The sequence below is a fragment of the Ips typographus genome, linkage group LG7 (genome assembly GCF_016097725.1).
Source record: "Ips typographus isolate SLU linkage group LG7, UJ_Ityp_2.0, whole genome shotgun sequence".
NCBI lineage: Eukaryota > Metazoa > Arthropoda > Insecta > Coleoptera > Curculionidae > Ips > Ips typographus.
In genome coordinates, this window is record NC_138428.1 from 4,680,359 (window position 1) to 4,699,781 (window position 19,423).

Genomic DNA, 19,423 nt, shown 5'->3' on the forward strand with positions numbered 1-19,423 from the left:
AATCTATAAATTAATCAACTTTCAGCTTGTTGCTTTGTTTTGATTGCAATCAGTAGTGTAATTTACACAAATGCCGCACATGCAAACTAAGTAGTGATTTTTTTAGAAAACTCCTAACCCACATCGCTCTAAAACGAGTTAACAAACCTTTTAATTTAGGTCATAGTAAACGTAACATTTATCTTTAAAGCTGACATTTCAGGAAACAAAATAGCCCCATTTTTGCATAGATAACCTAACCGCAAATTTATGCGGTGTACTTTTTGCGGTCCATTTAACTGCTTGCTATTTTTTTCCTAAATCCCTAAAAACATTACATTGGAAGCGCACAAACGAGTTCTTTGCAATTTTGATTGTAAAATTGAAACAACACACCGATAAAGGAAACATCAAAATTCAAATGAAATTACTTGTTTATTCAAAAAGCAATCCCGTCCGCACGTTTATCATCGAATTATGATTAAAATGTTCGGTAACGGGAAGTTCAGGATTCGCAATTTTTCGCGCAAACAAATTGGAATATTTGATCAGGAAACAAGGATGCGTATTATTTAAATTTTCGTTTAACCTAGAGAAAATTTCATATTTCTTCTCCGCATTCTAGGTTCATTTAATATGCACGCCTTCACTTCTTCTACGTGATTGGTTGCACCAAACTAAAATCAACTTAGTTCGAGTTGAATATCTTCTTGTTCAAAGTGGAATTTATTAATTAAAACTTTTAGAGCTGAGATTTGATCAAACGCTTTGTTTACTAAAGTTTAGCCCTTTTCATTTCAAAGTAAAATACTGCCTAAAACTAATTTTTTAATACAAAGTTGACAGTTTTTATCGTTAAAACTACCTATTTTAGGTTTAATTTAAAAGGTTTTAAACCAGTACAATTTAACTAGGAAAGTTTGATTGGTTTAAGTTATGAAGGCAAATCGGCATATTTTAAAAGTAATTTTCAGTTTGTCAGCAACAATATTTAAGCATTATAATACTTCCACCAACCATTTGTTATTTCCAAGTGTTACTAAACATTTAAAATAATTAATTTAATTTAAACATATTAGTAATACACTTCTAGAGGTGTTTTGGTAGTTTTTTTACCTTCCACCTTAAACTTTTGACATTATGATCTCGAAAGTTATGAACCATGTGTTAAAACTAAATTTAACTGTTGCAAAGTTCTTAAATCTGCCATTTTGATGTTTTTACAGCATTTTTAATCAAACAGACTATTTCTGAGTGTTATTTTGATTATGTTTTTCTTCTGTGAAACCTTTATATTTGTTTTTTTTTCTGTTTATGTTTACCAACTTGCTCTTGATTGTTATTAAGCCGCTTAGCACTAAGCCGAATTGTACGAAAGAAATATACGCTACCAAACAAGTTACTTTTCCATAAAACCGTGTTAAAGCGAGTTATAAAACTCGCTCCCTGAATCGCTTCATAATTTTCCAAAAGTCAAAACTTCCAAACATGGACGGTAATAAAAAGTTTCCAAGTCGAGTTAATAAGCATCAGAAAAGGGGCAATTTTAAAAGCAGCAATAGAAATTACAACGTTGGGAAGTTTTCTCATTACTCACGATTATAAGTCTGTAATATGAAAAAGTTATTAGCTGGCGTAAAAATTACAGGGGTGTGTGTGAAACGTCAATCAAACACGTTCAAATCTGGAAAAAAGTAGGTGTTTATGTCTAAATTTGGAATGGTAAAAACGAGTTGTCCGACCCTAAACGGGAAATGGGATTAGGGCCGTTTTTCAAAATTGCGTTTATGCGTTAAACGACGGCACCAAAGTGGTTTGTGAAAGCCTCGGATTTACTTTCCCATCCCTTTTTTTAATACCACGAAAAGGAAAAGCTTTCTGGAAGGTTTAAAGAATAACACTTTAACGATAAGTTACCACGAAACGGTTAGTTTAAATTAAAATTCAGCTGAATACACCCTGATTCTAGACGAAAGTATTACATTTTTTAGGATTCACAAAGTTTTCCGGAAAAATGTCATCGATTTGGCTTAAATTTAATTTAAAAGTCAGCCCAAATTTCGTTTTCACAGTCCTGATATTGGGTTTCAGAAAGGCCAGATGGAAAGGATTATGTAGGGACGTGGATGGTTCTTTTAGTATCAGAATATCAGTTTCCATATTGTGTTTTATGCATTAGATTTTTTACGGACATTGGGTTATTTATTTTTTGGGTGAAATAGTGAGAAATACTCTTGATGAGAAAAATATTTCTAATACTAATAATATTTAAAAGCATATTTTAGTGTTTACAAGAATTCTGCCAAAAGCAGTTTTAGAGTCGAATTCTTATAACAATTGATCTGAAACTGGTGTCTAATGGCCTAAACTGTAATGTTAATTTAGGTAAGTAATGATATCAGTTGGAACTAAAATGTATTTTAACAATTTTCGTGATGTTATTTGAATACACAGATAAGGAAGAGCACAAGTTTGACAGAAATAAAAGTTGTTACAATTTTTTATAACCTTACTTTTATTAATCAATTTTTTTTAAAATTGAGGAAATTGTTGAAATTTAAATCCATGTCCCATTTTTACCATACGAACATTCCATGATAAATTGCCAGTGTAGCAATTTTTAGTTTGACAAAATTTTGTTTCAATAACTATATTTCTAGCAATATTGGCTGTACAATTATTTGCGTGTTTATTTCATTGCGAATGGATGCACAAAAAATGGTATAAAATAGCCGCAAAATGTGAAATGTGAAGTATTCTAACTGTGATTATTAAACAGAATTTAAAACTCGATAAATTATTACATTACTGCTGGGATATTTGTTAATTACTAATCGTAGTACGATATTATTATATTAAACTATCATTATTTTTAAGTGATTTAATAATGCCAGTGGAACAAACCATTTTTTAGATTCAGTGAACGTTGTATTATTTTATACTCAAATTTCAACTGTGTACTAACTAAGCTATTGTAGTATACATCAAAATTCATCTAACAACAAACTAACACAACTTGTTCCTATTTACTGGTTCCCAAGGGTGCGCTGATTAGAATGGACCCTTGTCCAGCAGGAAACTCATTATAAAGGACAGTGCAAACGTTTTGCATACACCGGACATTACCGTGATTAGTCCCAGTCTGGTTTTGATTTAACCAACCCATAAATGAATGCTTTTGGCACGTAAACCGGGAATTATATTATGTTATTTTCAAATATAGGTGGTAGAAAAATAACAGTTATACTAGTAGTAAGTATTGCGATTATTGAAAACTAAATAATTCTAAAATTGTTTAACTTAATTTAAAATTTGTTTGAGCCATTTGTAGGGTATTAAACGGCCTAAAAATTGTTCGAGAAATAATTCTGGTAATAAATTTAGTATGATCACACACCAAATGTAGAAATACCCTTCTGAAAGATATAATAAATCAAAGACTTAGACAGCTCCCTAAATTAAGTTATTAAACTCAAACAGCAGTATATTAGGAGACTAAGAATATTTGAAACTTATGATTCAGAATATATTTCTGTTAGTTTCTCCTCTGGAGATTAAAACATAGTTAAACGTAGTTATTTACGTGTAAAGAGTTGAAAGAAGAATATTACTTTCTTCACTCTTTCTTACTTTCTTTTTTAAAAATAAATAAACAAGTTGCAATTATTCAAAAATTGAAAAAATATCATTTTTGCTAAAAGTGCAATTTTGGCAATTTTTTATTTTACTCCAGGAGGGTTCCAATGCACAGTAAAGGGCATATTTATACCAAAGGACCTTAAATTAGGTAAAATAAGTACCAAAAAAGCACTTTAAACACCCACCCCTCATTCTAAGGACATATTTATACCAAAGGACCTATGTGTGTATAGTTTAGTGTCAATAACTTCAGAATAGTTAACTTCTCCCAGTTAAGATGTGTACAAAAAAAAAGCAACAAAATTTACTAAAATCTCCTGAAGACAATATTAGAATGATTTAATTTTAAAGTTACCTGATGATTTACTTTTACGTCAAGGAATATTGCAAAAATTACAACTATTTGATAAATATAGTTAATGTGTTCCGAAATTATTACAAACAAGTGATAGAACTAGAAAGCAACTTAAGCACTTTATAAAAATCACTTTCACCCTCATAAACTTTCCTGTGCAACATTTCCGTATTTAGCATCAAACAACCGGTCGTATCTTCTCCGATACAATTCTAGGGCCCTTTTGAAACGCAATTACTCGAAAAGACGCGTTTAATTAATAGTTAGTTTACATTGTACAAGCGCCTCTAACAGGAAATACAACTCGAGAAAGTAAACGTTGTGCTCATATTTTGTTTTTAAGTAATTTAAGGGCACTTAAACAAAATGAGCGTTAAGGAGGGTAACTCAAAACCGGTTCAAAGCAAGATAAATCGCAAATTAGTACAACAACGCTTTTTATATTCTTAAGTACTGCACAGTGTCGTAAAATTAATTGGCAAACCATTACAATAAGTTTAGGAATCATCAAGATTACAAAGTCTGAGTAGTGACATTGCAACAACAATAAAAAACAAAATTAAATGTTGTTTCTTAGAAAAAGTGATTTGTGGAAAAACTTCGAGTATCAGACAATTCCGATTAAATTCTCACCAACTTTGTTCGACAAGCAAGAAACAGTTATAAAACAAAGTTTCTCGCTCTCGCCTGACTAGAGTAACCTATTGTCGATGCCTGACAATGCAATTAGGGCTATTGTCGTTTTGTTTCAAAACGCTTTTGCTTTACTGTTACCTTTAAATGAGCAAAGAAAGTGGCATTTTACAGCATAATCGGTGCACAGATACAACCCCGGTGAAAGTGGAAAGTAGGTCACCAAACAAAGAACATCGACGCTGCAGCAAAACATCCCTAACAAGCCCTTATTTAAATAGTATCTCCTTCCTAGACACAAAACCAACTCGAATAATGTTAATGCGTAATAATTTGTTTCGAGGCTGGCAATTTGTCATGCTCCAACCCCTCCAAATTCGAAGCAATAAAGCATAGATATTCCTTTTAATTAGTCGACGCTTAAAACGGATCCTGTTCCGGTAATACCGTGAGAGTGAAACGAAAAAAAAATTTTATAATTTCGTTTAATGACCCACGAAGGGAATCGCATTTGGACCCTCTGGAGAATACTTTAATTAGGACAAATGGACCGTTAATGCTTCGGATGCGTAGAGAGTATTTTGGTTTCCTGATGGTCCAGTCAGGGACTGTTGTGTGTACCACTAAATAAATTGGAAAATCACACGATTAAAAGCATTTTACGTAAAAACAGTGTTGTATTTGAAATATTCAAAAGTTAATACGTAAACTGACTAAATAAACGAATGCTCAGCAATTAAACACGCTATTTTAACGAAAAAAGTGTGGAGCGTTTTTGGGTTATTAAAAAAACAGCTTAAAACGCAATTTAGGAACTTTGAACATATTTCCTATTCTATTAAATATGAATGATCACACAAACATCAGATTTGGTTGTTCAAACTGTTTGTTGACAACTTTACCATAAACATCCATTACTCTGTTTCCAAAACACAGTCAAAAAGCAAAGACAAAAAGTCAAGATTTATCTTTTTCTCTCATTCTAGATAAAGTATCTTGCCTATTTTAATATTTTCCAGTTATGTGTCACTCAGAAAATGTAAAGTTTTTAAGTGAAATTCAGATCTTTTCTTCCATATCCAGTATATAGTCAAATAGACAAATAATCATTAATTTATGGATATTTTCCATGGACCAGAAATTCCAAAATACTAAAATCTGCAAGATACTTTAAAGAATCTGTCTCAAATTCTTTCAATTTTCATCTTTAAAAAATGTTTGTGTGTTTTAATTGTTGCAAGGTTACTTACGTCTGTAGAGATTTGTTTTGTTATAAAATCTTTTTGTTTCCGAGAGGTTTTTAATTCATGGAAGTTGTTTAGGGTGATTGATGATGTGAAAGCTCAGGATTATATTGTTTTAAGCACGAAACTAAGAATGAAAGTAGAATAGGATAGACCAAGTGGTGGTGTCAAGAAGAAAATTTAGAATAAATAGAAGTAGAGTAGTCAAGTTTGACTTTTAAAAAAATGTTTACAGTATATAATTAAACCCATAATTAAACCCAACTTTAAGCTACTTGAAAAGTTTAATTAACACTGAACAGTAAAAAATACAGTATAAATTTAAGTTAGTAATTAGAGACATTATTTCCTTTTGTAAAGTAATTTAAAAGCACTTTGCCTACCAAAACTGGATAAGAACAAGATGAATCAAAGACTGATACTCAAGATAAGAGATACATTTTTAATTAATGAAAAGGTTATGGTTTAATGAAGGTACGTTATTGTGATAAAACATGAAAAAGGGTTTTGATATTTTCAGAAAGATGTGGTGAACACTGTTAGTCTACTAAATACATTAGTTACAACTAACTTTGTCATTGATTATCTTGACAATTTTAAATTCAAAACCGCCAACTAGCTAAAAAGTTCGTGACTAGATTGGATACAGTTTCGATCGAATTGAAAGACGTTTAATTTAGGGTTGATTTACACTGAACAAACGCTTTTAAGTTACGAAATGGAGTTCGAAGTAGTAAATTTGGTTGGTAATTGGAAAAACTGGACTTTATTCGCTTGTGTAACCTAATTTGAAACCACTCAAGCAAATTGGTTTAGGAAGAAAATACTTACCTGAAAATTGATGCAAATCAAAAACAGGTTTTTAATTAATAAAAAGGTTACGGTTTTATCACCCAGCTATTAAAAAAAGAAAACAAAACTGATTAAAAGTACAAATCATAATAATTATTTAAAAATGAAAAAAAGAATAAAATTGGAAAACTATAAATTTTTAATCTATCTTGATTAGAAATCTTAAAGTGAATAAATGCAAAATTTGCAACGATTGATTAAGTATCGAGTTTTGCAAATAGTATATAACTGGTTACATCCTCAAATAAAAAACAACAGGACCAGATTCTAATTCTTAAAATTTGACAGTTTTAACAATTAAATTTAAATTGTATCTGTTTTGTTAAAAGTATTTTTTGACAAACAGTTATTGCAAAACTTGTTGTCTAACTGGCCTTATTCACCTTAAAATTTTTAATCAAGCTAGATTAAAAACTAAATTTCAACATAAAGCCGGATTTCTGTAATATCCGCAAATCAACTGTGAGTTACCATTTACCATAGAACCGAAGGAACGTTAATTTCATTCCGCAGAACGTAAACACCGCCCTCAGGTGTAAATCTTAATTAAAAATGTCATCCTTTCTCGAAATAACGAAAAAGGCAACCAACAAATCAAAAAGAACAAACCGAAAAGAGAATGAATAACTAACCCCAGACTAGTTGATGTCATAAATACATCTTGGCAGTGGAATGGGGGATTTTTGTTGATTTATGATTTGACCGCTTTGTAGGGATTAAACGAGCGACTTTCATTGTTTTTCCCAGTCAAATCGCATTATCACTCACTCACATATTTGGCGAATAAGGCAAAAACAGCTTCGGGGACAAATTGAAAACGTGACAGTGCTAAGTCTCACTAACAAGACAAACGATCCTCGGAAATGTTTTGCTGCAGTGTAACTGGAAAAGTTCGAGGTGTAATTGTTTTTTACTTAAATGGGAGTGTGTGGGAACGTATTGTGCATTAAACTGAAATAAAGGAAAATGTTTACCAAATTAGAAAAGTTTCAGAAAAATGTTTTCATGGTAAATTTGTTTGTATTAGAACGTATGTATACAAGTCTGTTGCACAGTAAAAGTTTTAAAAAAACCTTAAATTTAGCTTAAACACGTATTTTTTGAGTAGAGGTTTGAATAACATTATTGAGCATATACAGGATGTTAAATTTGAAACTAACAAACGCTTTGCCAGTTTTTGGCCCATTTTTGGGATTTCAGCGACTGTAAAAAACTCAAATTGTTTGTCTTGAACTTCTCTTTCATTTCGTGCTAACATCAATATTATTGTACATATACAAAGCGCTCAAAAAACAAAAAGAAAAGCAGTTAAATCTAAAACTCACATTTCCAATAAACGAAATTTGAACACGAATAAATGAGATTGTCTGGTTTAATCAGAAATCCAGACTCTTCGACAGTTCATCCTGAGGTAGAATAACATTTCCAATTTATTTGCCTAGGAAATAGGTTCCAAAGCAAATAGATATTTCTACAATGAAGAATGATTTTGTGGTCTAAATTGGACGTGGTCACAGCTACTCTGAGATTATTTAGAACAAATTTGTTTTTACAACTGCTGTAGATTTACAGCTTTCAGTCAAACATTGCCTCGACGAAAATTCAATTTACACCCGTCTTGTAAGGGGGAAACATGATTTTGAGTGTCGCTAAATCGAATTATTATATCCAGCCCGGAGCGGTGATTGCTATTTCTTCCTGAAATTTAAATCTTGTGTTAGGTATATTAAATTTGTACGATTCCTGGTATGGTACACGTTAATGAAGGTTGAAAACTTTGATGATTACGTGAACTTGCTCAAAAGTTACTACCTAAACTTCTCAAATTATTACACTTGTAAAGTTTAATGGAGGTTGAGACAATTAAAGTTTTATCCTTAGAGTAACATATTTTTATTTGAAATGGCTTGAAACTATTTGAATGCCTAGAGTGCAACTATCCAGTTAAATTTGGTAGAACTAAGGTAGTTCTTCACTATAATTAAAGAGAGATGAAATTCCTTTTGTAATTACCGGACAATTACACAACAACGGACAGTAAATCCAGCCTAAGGGCCGTATAACCAACCGTATGTTGGGTTTTCGGAATGGTCGTGCATCTTTCCACCCCTTTGATCGTTAACCGGTTGCAGTTAACCGCAGGAATGTTTTTAGTGCTTAAGTTCAACGGTTCGAGGTGGGTTAATTGTGTTGTACGGGTTCGAATGCACTCAAAAGGGTGATTGAAACGAGAACGACGCCACCATTGTGCATATTGCAGCAAAACAGAAATGCACACGTGCTTTTCATATAAAGTTCTATAGTGACATGTCTGGAGCTGTTTATGCTGTTCTAGTTAAAGCTTAAGACCTTTTGTTTTCTTTTACAAGGGAAGTGATTAGGACTTTGAACTTTAAAGAGCAGTTCGATATCCTAGAATGTACAAATTATACCAGGCAATGTACTGTTTTGTTTATTAAGTTGTATGTATGTTGTTGTATTAAGTTTTATAGGCTTTAAAGTAAAGAAATTGTATTGTGTAATAAAAAATTAGTAACAACTTAACAGCCATTTTTGGCTATGTTGTAATTTTACCCATTTTTTGTTATAGCCATATTCAAATAGGGAATATTCGACCGAAATCATGTTATCTAAAAATCCCTATTTTGTCATTAAAATGCAAATTTCTCAAAAAATTGAAAAAAAAATGTACTTTTTTCATTTGAAATACTTATTAATTATACAGTACAAAATCGATGACTTTTAGCCAATTTTTGGTTTCTTTATACTCTTCTGGGCAGCTAGAAATTGGGGAAAGAAATGGCTGATCTGGATGAAACTTTGGTGTTGGATAGAGGTTCCTTGGACGTACTTTAAGAACCAAAAAAACTGTTGATTTTTAATTTTTCTGTACAATTTTTGAAAATAAAATAAAAAAAAGGAAAAATTGATTTTTTTTTTGAACCAAATCATGTTATGCAAAAATGTCAAAAATCTTCCAGATATTTAAGCTCGTATTTTTTAAATTTAAGCTCGTTCAATAAATTTGACAATATTGTTGCGAAGCGAACTTTTGATTATTAGTTAGGATTTCTTTAGTTATTTGTTGTTACCCCTGTATGTTACGTTGCTTTGTTTACGTTCTACATTCTTTTGTCTGTGTTCTAGAAAATCCTGGCTCCGTTGCTTATATAGAGAGAGATTTATGTTATAGCTTAATGAGTGTGAGAGAGAAAGTCAATTTCATGAATATTTGGGAACTTTCTAGAAACCATGGAAGCCTATATAAGCAGCTGAACCAGGCCTGGTTAGTTAGTTGTTGAGTTGATGGTTGTAGTGAAGTCGAAGTTGTCAGATTACGAGGTTAAGTGTCAGTGTCAGTTTATTGTTTGTAAACAATATACAGTGTTGTACAAGAAGTGTGTCATTAAGGAGTACGACGGTACAATATTAAATACTTGTCATAGTAAAATTATTTAAAAATTTACATTATGCATTAAATATAGCTCTCTTTATAGCTCAATAATATTCTTTGGAAATACTCTCTTGAACTATTGGAATTGAAATAACTTTAGCACCTGATAACTTGTTTAACAAGAAGTTACTTAAAGTATACATAAACCCTTAGAATTTTATTCCTTTTTATTTTGACTTAAATGTAAAATTTGTTTAGTAAAAATTCCTTTCATTTTAAAACTGAAATTATATTTCTATTCAATTTACTGTGCGTTTAAAATTGATAGCACAAACAATAATCAGGTAGTTGAAATGCTAAATAAAATAAAACTTACAAGTTGTAATCTTACGATGAATTCCAGTTTGGTTGAATTTAAATTCACTATGACTAGATAATTCAAGTAGGAAGGGTTACAAGAGCCAGTCGACCCTACTAAGTAGATTTCGTTTCTAGGCAAACCTTTAAAATTAAATTTGACATATTTCAGGAGCTCTTAACCCTTATCACTTTTTCTGGCGGCTGTTTACTGAACTATGCTAGAATTATGTTGAGAGTACTTTGTAGAAATCTTTTTGCTCTTTTTATGTTTCGCTTTAAAGAGTTCAGATAATAACTCGATTGGCTTTATCAAGACTGTTAGTTTTGAAAGCCAGACAGTTAGTTTGAAACCCTATTTTTGAAATAGTTTAGGCCCTTAATCGCCAAACTGGCGAAAACGTCTAGAGATATTGACCACAAAACTCGATTAAGATTATTTTGAAAAATTTTTTTGCGAGATATGGCGTTAGACCATGAATGGACATTTTTTTTGACGAGCAGTCTATATTAGTGACATTTTGAGTTTGGTTGGAATAAACTGACTTGCGCACCACAGTTTTCAATTTTTAGTTTTAGCCATAACTTAACATACATTTTGTGACAATTAATTTAAAAAAAACACTTAAATTGCTTCTTCTGTTAGCTTTTCTTGCTCTCTCAAATTCCAAGTATTTTGACTGGTTTTTAAATGACTTTTAAAGGTATTTCTTGTATTAAAATAATAAAGACATTCTGCATACTACATAACAAACAACTGGTAACATTATAGACCGATATGGGCTGTGAATTTTCTAATTAAGTTTAGTACGTTGTTTCAACCTGTGTGGTAATTAATTTCAAAGGATATTTCGCTTTGTTGCATAATAGACACTATTTCCAAGTATTTTCACTGGTTGTTAAATGACTTTTAAAGATATTTCTTGTATTAAAATAATAATCTGCATACTACATAACAAACAACTGGTAAAATTATAGACCGATATGGGCTGTGAATTTTCTAATTAAGTTTAGTACGTTGTTTCAACCTGTGTGGTAATAAATTTCAAAGGATATTTCGCTTTGTTGCATAATAGACACTATTTCCAAGTATTTTCACTGGTTTTTAAATGACTTTTAAAGGTATTTCTTGTATTAAAATAATAAAAACATTCTGCATAGTACATAACAAACAACTGGTAACATTATAGACCGATATGGGCTGTGAATTTTCTAATTATGTTTAGTACTGTGTGGTAATTAATTTCAAAGGATTTTTGTGAGGGTTAAATGCTTTTTAAAGGAATTTTTCGTAATAAAATGACCAACAAGTTACCACCGGATGTCAGCTTAATTATTAATCGAGCCGACAACATCGGATTGTCCTGCCACGCCAGCAGACAGGAGAGCGTCTTTTCCCAGTTCCCGTACCCGATCCCGTGTTACCCGGGCAACCGGGGACCCCATTTCCGTCTCACACGAGTGTTTTCCTATTTCTGTCGCCCTCGTCCTATCAGCTGGGGCGGTGGCTGTATGTCTATCTCGACTGAAAAAGATATCCCCCACGTTTTCGAAGGGTCCGGGCTGCGTACCTTAAAACCTGAAAAAATCGCGGTTAAGTTCCTGTCGTGGTGCTTTTTTTGTTTTTCCGTTTTTATCCCTCGTCTTCCCGGTTATCTAGTGTTGATTGATGTTGAGATGTTCCGTTTAGCCGAGATTGGCTGCAGGCGAGTGATGTTTTTGCGGTTAGGTTATCCGTCGGGATTGTGGTTGTAAGATTCCTGCCGAAGACGCGGATATGCAGCATGGCCGATCGCAAACAATATGTTCGAGATAAGCCGATCGATGTTTCGAGAGGATCACGTGTAAACTCACCCGTACAAAATAAAAAATCCCGTTTAGCAACAAGTTTAACAGCGGTAATGCCATGTAAACTTAGGGTTAAGAGTTTCTGAAAAACTTTGAGCAGGAACCTTGACCCCCTTACTCTAACCTAACTTACGCAACAAAGCTAACCCTAATGTAATGTTTACATAACAGCATGTGCCCAGCACGATAACCTCAAAGTGACCGGACCTCAAAACTATGCCACTCGCAAACGCCCTCAGCCATGAACCGGCCTCTGCTAGTCTTGCTCTCGCTCTTTCTATGGTTTTCGACTTTTTGTGCTGGTTTCAACATGTTTTCGCCCAAAGGTCATCATCAAAGTCATCGATACAAAAACGCCACCCAACTATACAAGGGAAAAGAACAGCTCAATATCGGTGTGATTTTACCGTATACGAATTTCGGGGCTCGGGAATATAATCGCGCGATTAACAGCGCAGTGGCGGGGCTCCACAAAGGCCGCGTTAGGGCCCTCGGTTGGGTCAAAGAGCGGAATTTCAGCCAGAAAAATGTCCATATGATTATGATGACGCTAACGCCCAGTCCTACTGGTAAGTCATGTTTGTTTGCCTATAACCTAATAACTATTTGATCACCTCAAAAATTAATTTTCAAATAAGTTGAGTCCCTATTTCATTGCAAATTTGTCGTATTGTTATTTGATGGATTGAAATTCAAAAAGATGTCATTCCATTGGAATCTGTGGCTTACCATAAAATGGAAATAAGAAGCAAGAAAGTTCAGCAATAGTAGATTATGATTAGGTGTTTCTGGGTCCGTCTTATAAAGTAGCTAATAACTATTTGGTCACTAAAATGTATCCCAGAGATTTGTTGAATAAGTCGTATCCGTATTTCAAGGCAAGTTTATTGGTGAATTGGTATTAAAAAAGAGGTTTTGTCATTGTCAGATTAGTCTGATTAAGAAGAAGAGGAGAAATTACTATAAAACTGAAAGAGGATTGACATCCATTCTCACAAACCTTCTCCAATATATTTTAAAAATGGTCTTTAAATTACTTTATTATTGTACAAATTTGTATGCAAATTCAATACAATAAAAAAAACCAAACCAACCAATCAATTTAGAAAACTTATAAATTTTATAAAACGGTTATGTATATGCAATTTAACTTCCTGTAAGTAAACAAATATACTTAGATCCTTCTTGTAAAGAGATTCCCATATGTTTCATATTTATTAGTTCCTATTATCCCTATATTAGCTACTTGATGTATCAAATAAAAATTCGTTGTATTCATCTAATATATTTACAAGAAAGTTTATTAGCAGATGGAAATACCGGCCCTAATTGTAATACTAAATACTGTTCTTTGTGTTCCGTTTAAAATAATCAAAATGTGTCAAGATTTTCACAAGGCGTCAATTTTGATATCAGATTTATGCGATTTAGGAATGTGTTCACTGTTTGGGCCACTGTGTATAGTTATCTTGTAAAATACAAGGTGTTCAAATCTAAATCACTAAAACACTCTTAAAATAAAAAAAAAACAAGTTGTCTGGCTTGCCTGTAGTGTTTAGAGTAGGACGTTAATTATATTTATACAGGGTCACACAAAGAAAACTAAAAATTTGACATTTGTTTGACAAAACTTGATCAACTAAAATGTTTGCACTTCCTGTTTTACCGGAAGTAATCTTTTGACTAACCTAAACTCCTATCTATTGTACGGAAAAGCCTTTTCGCATCCGGAATTAAAGCAGAATAACTCTGTTATGTTGGCAACTCCTTCACTCGTAATTGTTCCCTTAGTAGTTACATAATTTTAATTGCTTTTGAGAGACAATGTAGTAATTTCCGTGATTTTCCTCTATGTTATTTACTTTCTACACTAGTATTCCATGTGGAATGTTGATTTACTTGAAAGCTTGCATTAGTAGTAAAACATGATGAAACAATGTCAAAAGTAATTTTTTTTTTTGTTAGGAAGGCTCACTTTGCTCCCTATCCAGTTTTGTATAATTTCTTATGGTAATATGTTTATCTTTGAAGACTTTATTTCATGTCAGTTTTACCAACACTACCAACACTATTTACAGGCAATGACCTGCTGTACTAAAAGTTTACAGTATTTGAGATATTTACAATCAAAGTTATCCCTAGCGTCTACAGGAAAATTCACTGCAAGTGTAGTCATTACGTTCAAAAGCACATATCTCTATGATTTTGAATGGGACACCTTGTATACTTTAGGGTCATTCCATTTAGGGTCATTACTAAAAGTCTAGCTTCTGAGATATTTACTCTGTGAGAAATACTAATCTTGGGAAAAAATTATATTGACAAAGTTTGGAAATTTTGTTACATTTTTGGCTAGTAAAACATATACAAACACACAACAAATACCTTTGATATTTAGAGGAAGTTCTTAGTTACTATCCAGCCTTTTTTGAAATATAATTTTGATCTTCTATGGGCATCTTTATGAACAAAAAAGCATCATTAATAATGGTTTGCAGAATTTGATCCATCTATCCTAGTATGCATTGTTTTCGGTCTGTCAAAGGAAAAGTAATGAAAATTCGTCAAAACGTCATCAGAGGAAATAGCAATTCAATGTTCAGTACAGTCTCTACGATGTCAATCATCGAAGCAAAAGGACCGATACGAAGTTGCAGTTTCCTGTACGTGAATTCAATATCGATTTTATAAACATAGATGTAGCAGTTGAAATATATATTATGTATACGGAAAACCTGTTTGCGACACGAATAAATAACGACGTTAGAGATAAGCCAATCATATTTGGATTATGCATGTATGAGATGCGTTTCCATTACAATGGTTGGTTTTCTATGATTTGATGGAATAAAAATGGGGCAGAAATCCAGTTATTGCCTGCACTAAACAATTAATCAAAACTACCGCACCATCGATAAGTAGAAAAAGAATTTAATGGAAAATTGCGTTTTTTGGAATTAACTGTGGCTTTGCGAAGCTGGTTGGTCTGGTAATAAATCTTCGGGCCAATCAGGAAGAAAATAAAACCAGACCGAGGGGAATTCGAGAGTAACTGCAAAACGGTTAAACAACTAAATAAAATCGATTATTTAGTGAACTGGTTCTAGTTAGTGGAGCCATTTTTATGGTTGTCAACTCTCGTAGCAGTCTAAAGTGAGGTATTTGTTTTGCATAACTATCCTAATTAGGATATATGGATGATTACATTGGATTAGAGCAAGAGATTTAGTCCTTTATGGACCATTAGTCTTAACTAAGCCATAATATACGAGCTGGGAAAATGTTAATGATTCATGGAAAAAAGGAAAACATTTCCATTTTATTGAACAACAACGGTAACATTATGCTGTCTTAGTATTTGTCACTTATAGCTCGTTAACGTCGAATTTTTCTCTTTCACTCTGTATTGAGTGTATTGTTAGCTTGATTGACTATCTTACACTTGACATAGTTTACGTCCCTTCTAAGTGACAGTAATTCAGTATTGGAGTATGTATGCAAATTCTCCAAATCTAAAGAATAGATTCCTTTGGTAGATGAAATTTTCACGTCACACATCACACACAAACGTTTGATGATGACAGACAATTTACCTACAAAAGATCCATTTAGAGAGCAAAAATACAAGCCAAACTGGTAGAAAATGGAATTTCCTTCAAAAAGATTTTCCTTCTCGGTAATTCCAGGCTTGACGTGTTCGACGATTACCAAAAGTAGATGTTAAGCTAAAATGATTCAGGTGGAAAGGGGACAGAAACAAAACTTGTTGTTCTCTCAAGTTTTCCCCATTTTTTAGACTTTTGTTGGTTTATTTATTCAATCCAACAATACTCTACATGTTTTCTTGCGTTAAATCCACTAAATAATACAAACATTGCTGACAATTAAATTACCAAAACACACGCTTGCTTGTCCTATAAACGTGCAGACAAAAATTTCATGCAAACTGTTAATAATCGCGCGGACGTCCTGGTTGTTCGCAGCGACAGGTTTAAATTAGATTTTTCTTTTAATTAAATGTCAACGTGATAAATTTTCTTACTGCAGATGCTATTGTTGTATAGGAAGAGACACAGAAAGTTTGCTTGGAAACCAAAATGAAAAAAATAGACAAAGGGACGATGCTAATTATAATTAATTGGTTTGTTAAAAATAAGATGATAACCTGAAGTCTGAAACAGTTACAATATATAGGAAAAGCAGTTTTTGTTAATTAAGAAAATACTACAACAGGACGTAATTATTTAGCCCAAGTTTAAATATTATGGTTTTTACAGAAATTGTTAATTTTGAGACACTTCTCACATCTCTCTAGTGGATTTTTCGATAGTAGAACAGGGAATGTTTTTCGAAATAGTATCAAACTGACCAACCAACAAAAATAACCAAAATAAAGTTGAAAATGGAAAATAGCAACAACACGGTAAATTTACACCGATGTAAAATTTATTTCTGTATATTTGCCAGAACTAGTGTAACTGGTTGGCTCAATTTGGAAAAGACAACAATTTATGTCCTGGTTAATAATCAAGGACATCCGGTCAGGTCTGTAGTGCATTGTTTGTGCCAGCTTTCCACTTCTGGACCGTAAATTAAATTTTGTTTTTAATTAAATTGTACAACCGCTGCTAAAAAACTATTTTCCTATTTAAATGCACTTTTTAACTAAACTAAGATACACTGCCAGCATAATAGAAACAACGTAAGTAAGCAAATCCTTGAATCGTTTATCGGGAAATTTACTGCCAGTCTGTATTCTAAGCTTAAATCAGCTTAACATTCCGACCAATTAATTTGCAACCCAAATCAGTTTTGGTCCTCCCTATAATCTTCATTAGTAAAGTTTATTCACAGCATTTGTCTGTCAATTTTGTAGTTTCATTACTTTTAGTTGTCTCATGTAAAAGATCTTGGGAAATGCACATAATTAAGTGTACAACAACAATTGATTTTTTTAAATAATGTATAACCATTTATACTCATATTTAAGTTATAACAACATAGAAATATTAGTTCACTAGTTATAGAACACAATTTGAAAATTTTATTTATATGGAAAATAGCAGTAAACTGACTAAAACATGTGGCAACATTACAGCTTATTAAGCTTTGTCTGTACAGCGACGTGGGGAAGGAATTTTATAACAATGTAAATTTCACTAAATATCTGGCGCTCATATAAATTTCCGTTCTTTAGCCAAAAGCTCAGCGTATTTGCACTCAGACTAAACTTTAAACATTTACATAGTGCGCTTTAAAGCGTGCAGCATTTTCAGTTTTAGCTGCAAGCAAAGTATTATATTAACCTTCTAAAGTTTTTTTGTTTAGTGGCGGTCCTCTTCGAGGCTGAATCATTATTCAGGACATCTCCCGATCCAGTTCACTTTTAATTATGGAACTGTCTGTCTTCGGTGCCAAATAAATTACTGAAAGACAAAGAGATATAGTCAGTTTCGTCACGTTAATGTAGGAGATTGTTAGATTAGTTCGGACGTGCTTCAGTCGTATAACTGGATAAATGACAAAGGCCTTCAAGGATTCTGACGGGACTAGGAAATAATCGATATTAACTGAAATCGCGTGTAGTTGCTTCAGCATTCCAACTGATGCATAACTGGAGTTCCTCAAGTTAAATACTGCAAATAGTTGAAGTGTAAAATCCTCACGTAAACAAATTTGTTGGTGAGCTTCTTGACAATAATGGAATTGCATTGTACCGGAAAATGGAGTAGGGATTATATTTAGCATCAGTTGCAAAATTCTTGAAAAACACAAAGTCGGGCAATAAGAAGTGTGAAATATTAAAGTCCCATCGCAACAGTCGGAAAACAATGGGATTCGGGACTCCCGGGATGCCGGATATAATGATATGGCCGGGAAAATAGTTCTGGAGAGAGCCGGATGCGCTTTTTAGGAAATAGCCTTCGGAAAGTATCGGTTTAAATTGTTTATATGCTCAGTGTATTCAGGAGCATCTTACAGTTTAATGCCGGAAATAAGTTTTATTTTGTTATCGGTACCTGAAGCAATAAACGTTCTATTTTATAACTTTCTTTGGTTCATCACCACAGGAAAGTGGAATTTGGCACAATTTTCAAATAAGTTGCTGCCTAGAAAACCTTGTAAAGTTTTGGTGGAAAATCTACCACCGTCCAAGAATTTAGAAAAATGACAAAACACAGAAAACTTATAAAAAATATTGAACCTGATAATGTAAAATCTGAAATACTTCACTGATTTTAGAGATTTCTTCTATACAGGATGTTACACCGAGAGACCATTTATAGGAAATTCCATGTAGATTTAATATTATCTAACATCTTCTTCAAGTGTATGATACTTTTATTTAAGTCCATAATAAAATGCACTTCACATTTCTTTGACCTTCTTGTAAGTATTAATTTCTGATTTTTTTTTTTGGTTTATTCTGGCATTTAAATGTGTGACTATTGTTGGTGGCTTATTTAATGAAACTTTAGAGAACAGATTAATTATTATTCTAGTTTTCGAATTTTGCAAACGCTTTGCAATTCACTGAACTGAAATGGAAAACTGAAAAAAAATTGAAATGGAAAAACTCATTGGAAGAAACATAAACTAACTTTCACCAGGAAGGTTGAAACACACTCTCTCAGATGAAGATAATGTTGTTGATGATGCTTAATTTGGCAAATTTGTGGAAGACTTAAAAGATGATGATAATGAAGATGAAGTTCAAGAAACAAAAAGTAATAAAGACATTCGAAGTAAAATGACTCTCTAAATAGATTTAGTTGAAGTTACAATTTTTCCGTTTAGAACCATGGAGAAGACCTAAAAATGGTCTCTTGGATTAGGTAACACATTTTCTTAAATATAATCAAGTTATGATTTAGATAATGATCACCAATGAATAAGTTAATTTCAATGGTTTTTTCTGTGACTGTCAGAATACACAATTTTCACTAAAAACTCAATAAAACATGATTTAAATCACATTGTGCAAGCGACTCCAAAGAATAGCACAACTTCAACAGAACTTTCAGAAGCTCATGCATATATTATTGGCTTCCCCGCAGCTGAATGAGGCAAACGACTTAACTTTTTACGGTGCCCTTTTGTTACCTCCAGGCTGAAATGTGC

General features: G+C 32.5%; 1 protein-coding gene across 3 annotated transcripts in view; it reads left to right on the plus strand.

Moving 5' to 3' along the window:
* The window catches only part of Nmdar2 (glutamate ionotropic receptor NMDA type subunit 2), a 70,326-nt gene that overhangs the window by 8,561 nt on the left and 42,342 nt on the right, over positions 1-19,423 (plus strand). Inside the window, exon 1 of one of the 3 annotated variants that reach the window (XM_081983383.1) lies at positions 11,993-12,870. The exons of the other annotated variants lie outside the window; for them this stretch is intronic. Within the exon in view, the coding sequence (XP_081839509.1) occupies positions 12,543-12,870 (328 nt within the window). The 5' untranslated portion in view covers positions 11,993-12,542. Of the gene's footprint in view, positions 1-11,992; positions 12,871-19,423 lie in introns of those variants that run through there. 3 annotated transcript variants of the gene reach the window in all.